Consider the following 14823-nt stretch of genomic DNA (forward strand, 5'->3'; position numbering starts at 1 on the left):
GCTAGGTGGGTCTTAGGACTTTCACATTTAAATTCTAGCTCCTCTTGGCCACTGCTCCCCTCCGTGAAAAAGCACATATAGAGCAGGGTTGGAAAACTTCTATAAAAAGTCAGAGAGTGAACAGTTTTCGGGAAGCCCATCCACATAATTTTTTTTTAACAGTGCTTTAAGAATTTAACAATCAATCTCAGCCCACAGGCTGTACAAAATAAGCCTGTTGGCCAAACTGGCCTTGATCTGCTGACCCCTGGTATGGGATAACGCGTCAAGCAAACTTCAGGGATCAGAATTTGGAAACAGACCAGAACCCACCTCGTTCCTGTTTATTTAAAGGAAGAAATATCTCTGAAGAACTTCTATGAACAGATTGTTAACAAAATCCAACTGGTTCCCACTGGTCCACAGCTGGGCATGTGCAGAAGGCCTAGAATGCCTTCTTAACCTCTTCCTTACCTCACACCACCAACAGCTCCTGGCATGTCCGGTAAATCATCAGAAGGTGCCTGACAGAGAAGGACATGTGGTGAGTCCCCTATTTGCTGCAGCCAGTCCCTGGCATTTACTGGGTGCTGGACCCTGACCCAGGCACCCTTCCCCATTTCACCACCCTACGAGAAGCTCCTTACCATCCCCATGTTTCTCTTGAGGACAGATTCTGGAGCCCAGAAAGGCAGAGAGAGACTCACCCAGTTACACAGCAGTGCATGGCAGGGCTGAGATTCCCACCTATGTCTGTCTGACACCAGCCGTGCCCCCAGACCTGGGCCAGAGCCTCCTGCCATGCTGCAGCTTAGCATGTGCCTCTAGGTCTGGCATCTGAGTCCTCATGCCACCGCAGTGGGTCCGCATGGACAGCCTATCAATGTGGCAACTGGCCCACAGAGGACTCTGTGAGCTGAGGCTATGTAGCACCTGGCAAGGCCCTCCCAGTGGTCTCCGGGCAGTGCAGAGGACCTAGGAGCTGGGAACCTCCTATTGTGTGACCCTGGGGAGAGTGAAAGGACGAGTGCCAAGGAGTACTGGGACAGAACGAGGACTGTGCAAACTGCCCAGGGTCACAGGGCCATGACCCTGGACTACTGGTCAGGGCTGGATGGAGGCCCAGGTACCAGGGAGAAGCCCCACACATGAGATCCTATCACACTTGCCTTCCTCCTCTCTTCCCAAGACAGAGGGAGAAGCTCCAGAACCCTTAGCAGCAGCCACAGAGAAGATGCTGGAGTCATCATGTGCCCCAGACTACTAGGGTAACATGCAGGAGTGAGCAGAAAAGCCCAGTGTGCCAGGCAATGGTGGACAAACTCTTCCTGATGGGTGTGGGACCCAAACAATCCCCACCTAGGGCTTTCTGAACTGCCTTTCCCAGGACAGTCCACTCATAGGGGCTAAAGACCATCTACTGGCTTTGGCCCTCCAGGGCCTAGTGAGAGAACTGCCTGTTCCTATTAGCCCCGAGAGACAGACAGAGACACACACACAAAGAGATGGACAGACAGAGGAACAGACAGGGAATACAAACTGCTCATCACAAAGCAGAGTGCACCAAGCAATGGCAGCATCTGCCCCCAACTCCAGCCACACCACCTCTACCTTCCAGGCAGGTCCTACTTCTGGACAGCCCCAGGCAGAACAGTTGATCCAGAGAAATAAGCAATCCCCAAAAGTAGGAGGAGGGTATTACCTGTCCTGAAGGGATGGACTCTAAGGAATCAGAACATCCCCGGGCAATGGGCCGGTCCTCGGGAGTCAGACTGTCGGTGGAGGAGAGGCTGCTGGCCAGGGCCTCCTCTTGAACGAACATGATACCTGGAGAGACCAGGGGTGGGCAGGCAGGGCAGGTAGGGAGAGTAGCCATTCAACAATCAGGGCTGGACCCTCAGGCTACCGGCATGACTGAGGGCCTTGTCAGACTCCCTAACCCAACCACAAGGTCACAGAAAGAAACATTAAAAATGGAAATCTTAAACTCGAAGGATAAATGACTGATTATCTAATTTCAGAGCAGGGACAGACTTTCTAAACCTAAATCCAAAGGAAGAAATCGATATGTACGACTACATAACAACCAAAGTTCTGTTAAAAAAAAAAAAAAAAGAACCTAAGATAAATCAAAATGAAATGAGAAAAAAAGTACTTGTGATACTTAACAAAGACATTTGTCTTTGATCTATAAAAGGCTCTTCCAGATAACAAGAATGGGGAGCAGGGGCTGGAAACCCCATTAGGAGACTGCAAGGATGAACAGATATCTCACAAAGGAATGGCCACCAGAAAGAACACCAGAAGTGAGGCACACCCCCAAAAGGAACCCCAGAAGGGCAAGCTGAAACAAGACCTTGGTTTTGTCTCACTTTGGCAAAGGTCTGTCAGCCTGGCCTGGACTTGGCCTGACGGGGCAGAGGCGGGCAGTGGGGCACGAGCTGGCCTGCCGGCTGGGAGAGCAGTTTGGCAGTATGTCCATCAAGAGCCTTCAACGTGTTCACTCCTGGAACCTCTTTCTAGGAACTTGACTAAACTTGGCAATCCCACCAATAGAACATTTCTGTGAATTTCACAGACATGCAAGGGCTTGGGACCCCTCACTCGGAAGGCCGGGCCTTCTTGCAGGCTGTTTTTCTCCGAGGCTGGCAAGGACAAACCGTGCTCGGCACCCATGGCCTGCTTTCCGCACGACGCTCCCCACTGACCCTCCCCTGGGCCACCTCCATGGACAGCGCAGTGACTCATGCACCCCAGAAACAAGAGCGTTCTTAAATCCCGCTGAGGCTGTTTTATGAGGATAGCATGTCCAGGCCTATTATTTCACTCTGGACGTTTTCCACAGTGGTGGAGGGTAAAGATTTTTTAAAAAAAACCTTTTGTTAAGTGTAGATAGCTGGGAGAACACTGAAAATCAACCCTCAGTTTCAAAGAGGTTTGAAGGGAGCCCAGCGCTTGCCTGGTTTTGCTGCCAGTCACTGTGGCTCAGTGAAATGGTTGAGCTCCAGAAGTCACAGACCCCTGTCCAGCTCAGCCGCGCTCCCTCCCCCGCCCGCCCGGGGCAGGACAACTCATGCAGCCCAGGTCCTCTGCCCATGAGCCAGCCAAGCCAACAGCCCAAGCCTAGATGCCTCTGCCTGCTGCCACCCCAGCCCCCGAGCAAAAGCAGCAGAAGCTATGCACAGGCAGGAAGGCGGCAAGCACACAGCCATGCACAAAGCACACTGCTCTCTCCTGGAGTCCACCCCCCTCCTCCCTCACATGCTCAGATCCTACCATCCTTTGAGGTTCACCTCACCTATCACCACTACAAAGCTCTCTCTGCTCTAGACCTGCCTCTCTCTTCTACAAACACCCCCAGGTCATCCTGCCCTGTTCTCCTTTGGGCATATAAGCTCACCTCCCCAAGAGGCTCCAGGTTCTTTAGGGGCACCGTCCTGGTCATCTGGAAACCCCCACAAAGAACACAAGAAAGGGAAGCCCTCACTGACCATTCCTGATGAGCCAGGAGCAGTGTTAAGCGCTTCCCCAGCATCAGCTCATGCATGCCTCTCATTATTTACCACAGTTCATCAAATCTAAGATGCGTTGGATGGGGTGCCATCTTGGTCTTAGCAGGTGTCCACGGAAGGCTTTCACACGACTCCATCACGAATACCAGCTGGCTGACAGCGACTATGAGACGCCACTGACTCAAAGACGCATCTCAATTTCAGGGAAGTCACAGGGTGGAAACGGGTGCATCTTAGAATCGATGAAGTAGGGTGTATCCACTTTACAGTTGAGAGAACAGGATTTCGGAGAGGCTGTAAGTTGCTTGAAGGCACGTGGCCAGGGAAGCTGGGATGCAAACTGAGCTGCCTCCCTCCCGGGTGCCTGCTCCTAAGCACTTCTCTATGGACCTGGTGGAAGAGTCAACTCTGGCATTTCATCCGTCAGCCCCTACTGGTCACAATCCTCCAGGGCTCCAACAAGCTGGCTACCAGCTCCTGAGATAACCAGAGGCCTGGTGTTAACTGGAAAGCACCCACTTTATTCACAAGTATGTCTGCCTGCCTCACAGGTGGGAGTGGGCTGGGAGCACAGCTGCTCCCTGAAGGAGAAATCCTGGTCCATCCAGGCAAGACCCTGGTTGGGTACAGCACATGGCTGAACACCACCATCTGCAGATTCCTCCACCTTAGTGAGAAAAAAACGTTTTCTTGCCACTACCCACCCACGCCCTGTTTGGAACTGAGGAAATGTGGACAGGGACAGTCTTTCTGCTTCCTTCCTGGACCGTGGACTGTACAAACAAGTGGTCAGGAAGGGTCACTCAGAGGATGAGACGAGAGGCATCAGAGCGCCTAGATGGGGCCCGAATTCTGTTGTTTCTCACAGAAAGGAAAGAGATGTGCACACAAAGACATCCACTACAGTTTTATTCGTAAGAGGTGCAAATCTGGAGACAACGTCTAAATGTCTGGTAGCCAGGAAGGGGGGGGAACAGACTACAGTGAGCCACTCTGTGGCACATCCCTGGGAGTGGGGCGGTGGGGGAGGGGGCAGAGGCCTTCCTGCCCGAGCAGGGGCTGCCTGCAGCGGCTCTGGGGGCAGACACCTTATCTCCCCCACCCACGGTCTGCGCTTTAGCAGCTGGTTCTCCACTTGCTTGTTCACCCACACACTCACTCATTCACCGAGTCAACAAATGCTGAGAACCAGCTGATTCCTGGCCTCGAGGACCTGTCGCACCTCCCTGTCCCCTGGAAGCCTAGTCATATGGCTCCTCTGTAGGCTGGCCGGTGCTGTGACAGGGCAGCACGCGGTGGTGGCCCCCAAGAGGGCTTTGGCCCGACGGCAGGAAAGGCAGCAGGGAAGCTTCTTCGCAGTGATACAAACCTCCCTCCCCTTTCATGTAAAAAAATAAAACCAAAATTTCTCAGTCGAGTGTTACAAAAGCAGATTGACAATTCCTCTGGCCCCTAACACCACCGTTCCATTCTCAGGAGTTCTTTCTCTGACCTCAAGGTCATGACCTTGGTGTGCTGCCCAGCCATGGGCTTTCGGACCTAACCTGAGCACTTCTCCTTTCTTCCTACCCAGGCCCCCTCTCTCTGATGTGATGGCGGCAGAGCATTCTGCACCATGGCTCAATCTCCTTTGCATCATCTGATGCCTGTCACATCCCATGTTTTGTTTGCATAAATAACGTTGCAATGAGCATTTCACCTCCCCCTTCCCCATTAACTTATCCCACTAAGATAAAAGCCCCACCAGCGGGGTTACCAGGTCAAGGGGTGGGAACGTTTTTCTGGCTCTTGAAACATAGGGTCAAACTGTTTTCCCAAGACCTCACACCAAGTTCTGCGTCTCCAGGAGCCCGGGTGGGCGGGCGGCGTTCTTTCCTGTGTGTCCCGAGCCTCGGCTCCACTCGGGACGGCACACCCTCCCCTCTTCCGCAGGGGCCGGGCCAGCAGACACTCTCATGGGACCTGCTTCACTCACTCATCTCCGAGGATGCCTGGGTTCAGAGTTGAAAGCCCTTTGAAAACGCTAAGACAGTGGGCGGGTAAAGGGAACTGGTCTTCCATGGGTCCACGGACAGCCCATCTTGGCCCACACACACAGAACTTTGGGGCTGGATCACACCGCAAGAACCACAGAAATAAGGCAATGATAAAAAAAAAAAAAAAAAAAGCAAAAAAACTTCCTATACAGGGGTCAGGGTGCCCGATTCAGGAAAGTCACTGGGCCTGGCGTCCCATTAGTTAGGAGCCAATCTGCCCATGCTGCCTGTGGGGGAACAGGGTCTTTATGAACAGCAGCCCCGAGTCTGTTCCAAGGGTAGCCTTGGGGCCCCATTAGAAACCCATGGGATCCTACAGGAACTGGATGTGGGATTCAGGACAACTGGGGACCCTTGCTAAGTAAACAACAAAGCTGATACCAAGCCGCCACCCCCAACTCTGTGCCACCCCAAGAGGTGCTGCTGCCTATAGACAGCACCATGCCCTCCCTGTGTCTGAACCTATAGGGTACAGGTACTGGCATCTTCCCCCAAGCCAAGCCTAGAGGCCTGGGCAGGACCTGTGCAACTCTGCTAGATGGTGAGACATACACAATTACCTTGGTTGGAGAGGATGGGCTGGGGCAGGGAGGCAGAGGTGGGAGCCACGCTGGGAGGGGAGCCGCTGGATCGGATGCAGGGGGCCGTTGAGAGTCGGGAATCCTCACTGATCTGAGGAGGAGTGCTCAAGTCAGCCCGGGGGAGGAGAGAAAGATCAGGAAACACAGATCCTGACACAGCCACTGGGGAGGAGGGGAGCTCCCACCTCTCAGAAGTGTGGTGATGGTGAAGGCGGCCCTGCCTAGTCCACAGCAACCCCGTGGGGCAGAGCTGCCAATTGCCGGCCTCGAATTGGTGAGGACAACCAGGATGTGAAGGGAGTGGGATGCAGCCAGGACATAGGGGCCCGGAGCGCTCCATGTCCCGTTACCACCGCAAGCCAGCTCTTCCCTTCGCTGGCTCTTCACCATCACTCCTGTTGCCTCCCACACAAAGACCCACCTTCTTCTCTGGGTTGTTCAGCTTTGACTTGACCTCCTTGGCTTTCTGAATTGCTTTGAGCACTTCCACAGTGTCCAGCTCCTTCTCTGTGGTGGCTGTGCTGTCCAGACAGACCTACAGAGTTCAGAGAACAGCCATCAGCACAGGGGCTGATGATAGGAGCAGAGTGGAAGGGACCTTGCTGAGGTGTGTGCCATGCCCTAAGAGGACACAGGTGGCCAGGGGACATTCTGCCCCCTGGCGTGTGAGCTCTTCACCACCCTCAGAAGTGACCCGGGAGATCCCACACTGCCCAGTTTGTTTTTGGGAGTCCCTCTCTGAGAAGGGGTGCAGGATCCACTGTGATGGCCTCTTGGGTGACTGAGAGTGATAGAAGGCGGTGACCTGAACCAAGCCCCCAATTATGGCAAAAACTCAGATCAGTAAAGGGAGGGTCTCTGAGCTGAGGATCTGGGAGGGCAGAAGCACGGGGAACAGGCAGAAGGGTGGGGAGCCCCATCTGCAAATACAGGAGGAGGCTATGACTAGCGAGCACTGAGGGGTGGTGGTGTGGTCCATAAAGGACAGTCCCAAGGGCCTGGAGAAGAGCTGACACCACACTGTGCAGCTGGGGAGAGAAAGAGGAGAGGACGTCTTGTAAACACAGTCTTAGTGATGGTGCGAAGAAAGGGGCACTTGGGGGCTGCAAAGGGGCGAGGAGGGTGGTCAGGGGGGAGGATGCAAACACCCACGTATGTTCTGGCCTGGGATTTGGGGAGAAAGAGGAGAGGCCTGCTTCAGACTGAAAAGACAGATAAGTCCGGCTAAGGATCTGTGAGGCTGACATGGTGGCAGGTGGCCAGATCACACACAGCAGGTGGCAGACGCTGGGCTGGTCCACACTGGCAAAGGTGGGCGAGCCCTTTAAGGTCCACAGTCTACAAAATACAGGGTGACTCTTACAAGCCGAAGACAGTCCCTCTACCCTTGGTCTGTGCCTGCTGTTTGGTGGGGAGCCTTCCTGGCCCAAAGCCGTGACAGAAGATGACTTGAGAGAAGCCAGCGGGAACCAGGGCAGCTGGCGCCCCCACAGAAGGGGCGGGGAAGCCTCTTCCTGGGGAGGCAGCAGACTTCCCAGAACTGAGAGGCCCTTCAGGGCCAGATGTTGTTCCAAAGCAGGCAGCCACAGAACAGGGGACACCACCTCCAGCACTGCCTGGGAGAAGCCAGACTCCAACCTGACCGTCTCTCAGACAGAACAGAACTTCCCCAGCAGCTTACCTCGGAGGCTCTCTCTCCGAACTGAGCCAGCACTTTGGTGCGGTAGTCAGGAATGATGCTCAGGGGGTTGTTCAACAGAGCCACATGCTCCAGACACGGGAGGCTGCCGATGCTCCGGACCTCCTCCATCTGCAAGAAACAAGTTCCTTTCCCTCATCTCATCCTCGAATGCTTCAGCAATAGGCCGACACGTCTGATGGCCTCTTTTCAATGAAAGTCAGCTTACCGTTCCTTTTTCAAGTCCTCAACTCCCAGGCGCAGCCATCCCAGGACCCCGGGAGCCTCCCGGGCTGGGACTCACCTGCTCGATCCTGTTGTTACGGAGGTCCAGGTTGACCAGGGAATAGAGCTTGTGCAGGCCACTCAGACTCTCCAGCAGGTTTCCAGCCAGGTTCAGGGTCTTAATATTTCCCAATTTGGTGTGCACCCCTTCCAAGGAGGAGAGCTTGTTGTAGGACAGGTCCAGGTGCACGAGATTGTACAGGTGCTGCAGCGGGCATCAAGAACAGGATAAGCTGGTTCAGGCCAAGGCTCCTGAGCAGGCGGGCCACCACTAACAGTGCAGTGGGCCTTTAGCCCTCCAATGCCCACTTCCCTTGGACAGCTATTGGTAAGGGCAACCTTGGATCCTTGGCACACCCAGGGGCCCTGTGGCACAGCCCCCCTCCCCAGTAGGGACATCACGGCCCTCGGGGGAGGCATAGCTGTGAAAATGAGGCTGTCCGTCACCGTGATGGAGGTGTATCATCTTCATCATGCTCAGTCTACATTTCCATGTCTTTCCTCACTCTTTGAAACTAGAGAAACAATCATCTGGTGCATCACTGATACCCGAAGGGGACACCAGCAGACCCCATCTATACAAAACTCCAGGGTACCCAGACACCTTTCGGGGGCCTATGAGAGAAGACCCTAGGGTACGGCCAAATGCCCAAGGTGGCATTAGCTTCCTGAGCTCTCAGGAGAACAGGACCTCGAGAAGCCCAAAGATGGTGGCCTTTAAAGACATGAATTACCTGCAGATTGTCCACGACCAGCACTCCATTGTGACTCAGGTCCAGGAACTCAATCTTTGGAATCAGTTTCTTGTGAAAGAAAAAAGAGAGCTCAGGCTACTCTAGGACATGGGACCCTCGGTGGCCTCCGCAACTGGTGATGGACACTGTGGGATGCTTCCTCCAGACACGGACTCCCCAGCCAGACATCTCTGTGGGGCAGCTGCTGTGACACCTTCCGTGCCCACTCAGCAGCCCGTCCCAGGAGCACAGAGGGTCTCCAGTGCAGAACACGGTCCACTATTCCTACAAAACACCTGGCTTGCGAAAATAACAGTGGCAAGGTTCCAGACGGAAGTAAGTCCGTCCGTCTTCTTCAGCCCTGCCCAAACCCACCAAAGAGCACAAATACAGGGATCACTCTCTTCTTGCCCAAATCCCATCGGGATATCACTCTTACATGGGCATGTCTAGAATCTATGGAGTGATTGTTCTACTGCACTCCCTGGGAGTAAATGTCCTTGTTCATTTTGTTTCTGTATCAAACATGCAGGTGCTTCATTTGACTCTAACCACTACTTCACCTATTTTAATTAATTCCACTTTGAAATTAAAAATTTTCAGGCATACACAGAACACAGAATATAGGTTTTCTGTGGTCCTTCTAGAAAAGGCCAAGTTAAATACCCAACCTTGGGGTTTGATCAGGCCAGAGAAGCCCCTGGCACCTGTTGCTGAGAGCATACCACAGACTCGTCGATCTCGGAGATGCTGTTGTGGCTCAGGTCTAGGGTGGTCAGTGCCTGCCACGTGGGAATGACAGCGGTAACAGGGCCTTCCAGGGCCGTGCCTTCTGGCTCCCACTCATCAAATTCTGACGCTTCGGGAACAAGGACTTCCTGTGTAAGAACATCTGTTGAGCACCACACTTGGCCCTCACGCAACAACAATCATTGCAAAATTTCAGGAAGGGCTTCAGCATATTTAGCATGTGGAAGTACACTTGCATTAAAATGGGCTTCAGTTCATATGGTTTTAAGCGATTGTGAAATAACAGAAAAGCTTAGTAACAGAACAGCCACTTGGAAAATGTTCTGACCCTGCTTCATTAGCAAATGCTTTTCGAACCAGAAGAGCCTTTTGCTATGTGGTGATGCCTTTTCTGGCTTAAACCTCAGGAGCTGAATATCAGATCATGGTGTTTCCAGACAACTATCCTTTCCAAGCTGGCACTATAGCCCCCACTGAGGACAGCAGGCCATCACTGTCCATGACTTCACAGGGTAGTAGCATGGACACAGAGGCCCCATCAAAGGACAAAAAGGAAGGCCTCCTTGGGTTGGCAGTTCTGCCCAAAAGGCCTTTCCTCCCTCAATGGATCAATATGGGCCCTTTGAGTCAGGCGGCAGGGAGTGCATCGGAGAAAGGCTGGGTTGTCCCCAACACCCTTGCTCTTGACGCAAGCCTCCTATCTCAGCCAGTGGCCTCAAGACTTGGCCAAACCCAAATCTGGATCAGACACTATGTCATAAAAGTAACCACTATGTTTGTTCTATACCCAGAGAAGGATTTGAACATTACTAAGATGTAATCCGTAAAAAGGTAAACAGAAAAGAAACCCCTCACATTCTCGAGTATTTCTGTTACTCACACACAAACAACAGGGACCAGCATTTCCATGACCTGACCTACTTCAAGTCCATTCAAAACAAGATATAGACAAGTACTAAGCCAGGGCTTTTTAAGCTTAGAGAAACATTGATATCAATCTAATAAACATTCTGTCACTTGCTACTGCCTAGCAATTTGTCACATCTAAAATCACTTTTTGGCGGGGCTTGGGGTGGGGAGACCCAATTCTTTCAACTATCTTGTTTAACAGTATCGCTTTTTGATGAAGACAAACTAAAGCATCCCAGGGAATGTTGAGCACTGGGGAGACCTGCATGAGCACAGAGCTGCCCACACCCATACTCCGCGCAGACGGGTGGGACACCACAACGTAGGATCCTGCCCCTCGGTGCCCCAGGCAGGAAACAGGTGGAGCTTACCTTCATAGAGGTGGCAGAGAAGCGGACGCTCATTGTGGCTAAGGTGGGCTTTGACGCAACTAGTCCCCGGATGTGCCTGGCACCACAGTGACTAATCTGGAACAAAGAAAAGCTGTGCCTCAGAAATGGCTGTAAGGGCTGACTTGGGGCTTGGGAGGTGGACATGAAGAATGGGCTCTGGAAAGCAGAACTTGAGAGCAGAGGGCCTCTGGCGCACAGTGAATACGATGGGCCCTCTTGCTCACCCAGCCCTACTTTACTGGCCTTGATTGTCCTGCACAAGGGAGGGACAGCTACAGGCCAAAGCATGCCCATGAACACCACCCATCTGCAGACCCCAACTCTGGGGCCTTAGCATGCAAGCTGAGGCTGGGTCGGGCACTGCTCTGAGTTCCCAGTCCTTCCTCAGCCAGCACTGGTGGAGGCACACACCCTAGGTTCCCAGCAAGGGGCTGCGGTCCTCAAGTTCTCTGCGACTAGCCCAGAATGCCGCAGGCAGAATAGTCCCATTGGTGGCAGAGGCTGAATTCAGATCCCAGCTTCTCCTCGTTAACTGTGTGGTCCTGGACAAGCTTCCTTACCTCCCTAACCCTAGGTTTCCTCAACTGCAAAATGAGAATAAAAATACCCATTCCACAGGGCTGTCGGGAAGATTCCATCAAGAAGTGTCTATTGGGGAACCTGGGTGGTTCAGTGGTTGAGCATCTACCGTAGGCTCAGCTGGAATCCTGGGGTTCTAGGATGGAGCCCCACATCAGGCTCTCTGTGGGGAGCCTGCTTCTCCCTCTGCCTGTCTCTGCCCCTCTCTCTGTCTCTCTTATGGATAAAAATTTTTTTAAAAGTGTACATTAAGACACAGGGTTGAACACAAAAGCTATGCTTGAGAAATAGACGCTTTAAAGCATTTTTAAAAATTATGTTATTGAGTCCCCTCACATTTAAAAAATGTTAACGAATCTAGCATTGTGAACCCAGGAATTTGGTAGTGAGTAATACAAAGTATTTCCTGTTAGGTATGGGCATACTGGAGGGCAGAGAACCCTCAGAGCCCTCTGCTGATCTGCCCTGGGAAACACAGATTGGAACTGGCTCTGCCTGACCCCCAGGATGCCCTCCCAGCACTTCAACTTGAGCAACGAGAAGAAACAGCCAACAAGCACTGGTGCTCCATCCTGTCCAAATGCTGTCTGTGCCCAGAACAGACATGCAGAGCAGCCAGGAGCAGCAGAGGCCCCTCTCTCTCCACCTTCAGATGGGCCTGATTTAGCTAGATGGGGCCTGTCACATAGTGACAAACACAAAAGCAACAGCACCTTATGGGTAAATCCAGACTCTCTCTGGCCCACAGATAACCAGAAGCAAGAGGACACCCACATGCACTCAGCCCGGCTGAGCCTCCAGGGCCCTGGGCCTTACCTCCACCTGATGAAGAGACTTGAATATTGACAGATCAAAAGGCAGGAGTTGCTCTTGAATGTTGCTGGTCCCAAAAGGTCCTTCTGTGCCAGAAACCTGTGGCCAGACACAGGGCTTGAATCAGGGATGCTGCTGTAAGCGTTCCTCAGCCACGTTCATGGGGGCAGTGCTGTACCCACCAAACCTGTACCAGGACTCACAGACCTCCACACACCACTTGCGTGGTCAACAAAGCAGGCTAAAGCCACAGTTTAAAGCAAGGGGGCACTGGATCACGACTGCCCCCTGGTGCTCACAGCCAGAAGCACAGTGCCAAGAACACCAAAGATGCCTTCCTTGTCCCAGGGCTCATTTGCAAGCACCTTCACACATGCTGCTAACCAATGAGCTATCAGGACCCACCTGGGCTATATGCCCACAACTGAGCGGCTCTCTATTACCAAGCTGCCACAGCTTTACCTTAAGGTACTTAAGGCGACAAGTGAAGTCCAGGATGTGCCCGAGGTCGGTCTTGGCATCCCCACTGGCACACGTGGGCTTTCCCTGCTGCAGCTGCTCGGTGACCGCATAGAGCTGCAGGGGCCCGATGGCAAAGACCTCGCCGGCCCCCAGGAGCAGTTCTCCTGCAACAGCCATGCCCCACAGGGTGAGCACCCAGCCCCACCCACTGTGCAGCCAGGGCATCTGCCCACATGGCCAATGGTTAACAAGCACTAGGCAAGCACCCTTGGGACAAAGCCATGGTCCTGAGCTCAGGCTGAGCACAGGGCAGACCCAGGACACGTGATTACAAAGGAGGAAGGGTCATGAGAATGTGCGACTGGGGAGCCTCCCTGAGGCGAGACCGAGTCAAAATCTGTGGCCCTGAACTGGAATAAAGCTGATGTGAGGCAACATCTAGGCAACAGATCCACTCTACGACCTCCAATATGCACACACCTCAAGGTTAGATGAAGCCTGAGGTGCCAGCCCTGTGCAGGACCTACAAGTAGGTGGGGTTCTTAACCAGTCCTTGCTCTGCTCCTCCCAGCCATGTACCCTCAAGCAGGTTCCTGGGCCTCTCGCCTTCAGTGTCCTTTAGCTGAACCTCCCAAGAGGGAGGCAGTGGGATGTCCAATCTGAGGCTGAACAACAGGAAACACTCCATGCTAGCTACTGTTACTATGTTCTCTGGCAGGGTGATGACCTAGGATTGGTTTCTGGTTCACATCTAATCTCTCTCGGGTAAGGACAAAGCAGGTGCAAGAGGGCAGCATGTCATCCACCTTCCAGAACTCCATCACAGGGCTTTGGACTATATCCTGAGCTTGGAGTTAACCCCCAACATGGGGTCTCAAAGAGTGCTAAGGTCAAAGACCACAGCTTCTTAAGACCTGGCTGGCGCAGGGCAGGTGGGCAGGTAGGTAGTCAGGCTTGGCTGTGGCCCAGGTCCAGGGATTTGAGCAACTCCAGGGAGGTGGGCCCTGGTTATGGCTCACTGGCACAGCACAACAGATGGGATACCGCACCACCCTGAATCCCACTCTTTTGGGAGATTCCCAGCTACATACCTTTTTCAAAGAGCTCCTCAGCCAGTGCTGCAGTGATTCCATTTATCTCCTGAGAAAACAACCCACAGTTAGAAAATCCCCTGCCCCCAACCACTGGGACTCCCACATTCTCTGCTAGCTACTCTGTTGCTTCAATGCCAACTCTCTAGAAAGTTAATATAACAAGTAGAGATTATAATATACAATAAAGAGAGTAAGCTACAAATTAAAGCACCCAGGAAGGGATATTGAGTATTTCCAGTTCTGTGGACATGCGGAACATTGCTTTAAAGGAAGAACAGAAATGGCCTATTGCAGCAACTCTTAGCACACACGGGCTCTCCTGATGCACAAGGCCCAGGGGACTGGCAAAGCCTGGCTACTTCAGAGTCCCAAAACTGGCCCCAGAAGATCCTGGGAGAGGGTGCAGTAGAGAGGAAGTCCTGTTTCATCTAAGAATGACTGTTTCTACTTTCTTTCATGTTTCAAAGGTGTCTTAAACAGTGAGTGCTTGCTCTCTTCCTGTGTTCATCCTTCAAGCCTTTCAATAGTCTACTTGGCCCGGGGTCCAAAGAAAGAGGCAGGAAAGGACTTCCATTAAGGAGGCCTGAAAGACAAAGCCCTCAGTCATAGTAACAGCTGGTGTGCTGGGATGTGAACCATGCTGGGCAGCGCCTGAGCACTTGCTACGTACCGGCACACTCAGTCGCCCCAATGCCCCATGTGCGGAAGATGGTATTTTAAACCCAGTTTGAGAGTTGAGCAAACTGAAGTGGAGAGGCGCTGTACTCTTACTAATTTTACACGGCCAGAAAGTAGCAAAGCCACTTAGCCTCTCTCTGTACAGGATCCATTGCCTCAGGGCTTCTGCGTGTAATCCTGGGGATGGCAGGGCCCCCCAGTCCCCAGCCCCACACTGTGCAGGTAAGAATTTTAACGAATTGACAGATGGCAGCCAACAAGACTTCTGGTAAACAGGCCCAGATGGAGGCCATGCAGATGCCTTTGTAACTCATGGGAACATCTCTGCCACTGGGATGTGC

At 52.9% G+C, this 14823-nt stretch overlaps 1 protein-coding gene across 3 annotated transcripts in view; it reads right to left on the reverse strand.

The window, feature by feature from the left end:
- The window catches only part of NISCH (nischarin), a 32008-nt gene that overhangs the window by 6995 nt on the left and 10190 nt on the right, over nt 1-14823 (reverse strand). Inside the window, exons 4-15 of one of the 3 annotated variants that reach the window (XM_055342875.1) lie at nt 13802-13850; nt 12711-12874; nt 12252-12347; nt 10836-10931; nt 9531-9683; nt 8806-8874; nt 8091-8276; nt 7790-7918; nt 6530-6643; nt 6088-6199; nt 1682-1806; nt 454-503 (exon numbers count right to left, since the gene is read on the reverse strand). In XM_055342875.1, coding sequence (XP_055198850.1) covers nt 454-503; nt 1682-1806; nt 6088-6199; nt 6530-6643; nt 7790-7918; nt 8091-8276; nt 8806-8874; nt 9531-9683; nt 10836-10931; nt 12252-12347; nt 12711-12874; nt 13802-13850 — 1343 coding nt within the window. Of the gene's footprint in view, nt 1-453; nt 504-1681; nt 1807-4383; nt 5483-6087; nt 6200-6529; nt 6644-7789; nt 7919-8090; nt 8277-8805; nt 8875-9530; nt 9684-10835; nt 10932-12251; nt 12348-12710; nt 12875-13801; nt 13851-14823 lie in introns of those variants that run through there. The other 2 variants (XM_055342877.1, XM_055342878.1) reach the window with 2 other exon arrangements.

Source organism: Nyctereutes procyonoides, unplaced genomic scaffold, assembly GCF_905146905.1.
Source record: "Nyctereutes procyonoides isolate TBG_1078 unplaced genomic scaffold, NYPRO_anot_genome, whole genome shotgun sequence".
NCBI classification, from domain to species: domain Eukaryota; kingdom Metazoa; phylum Chordata; class Mammalia; order Carnivora; family Canidae; genus Nyctereutes; species Nyctereutes procyonoides.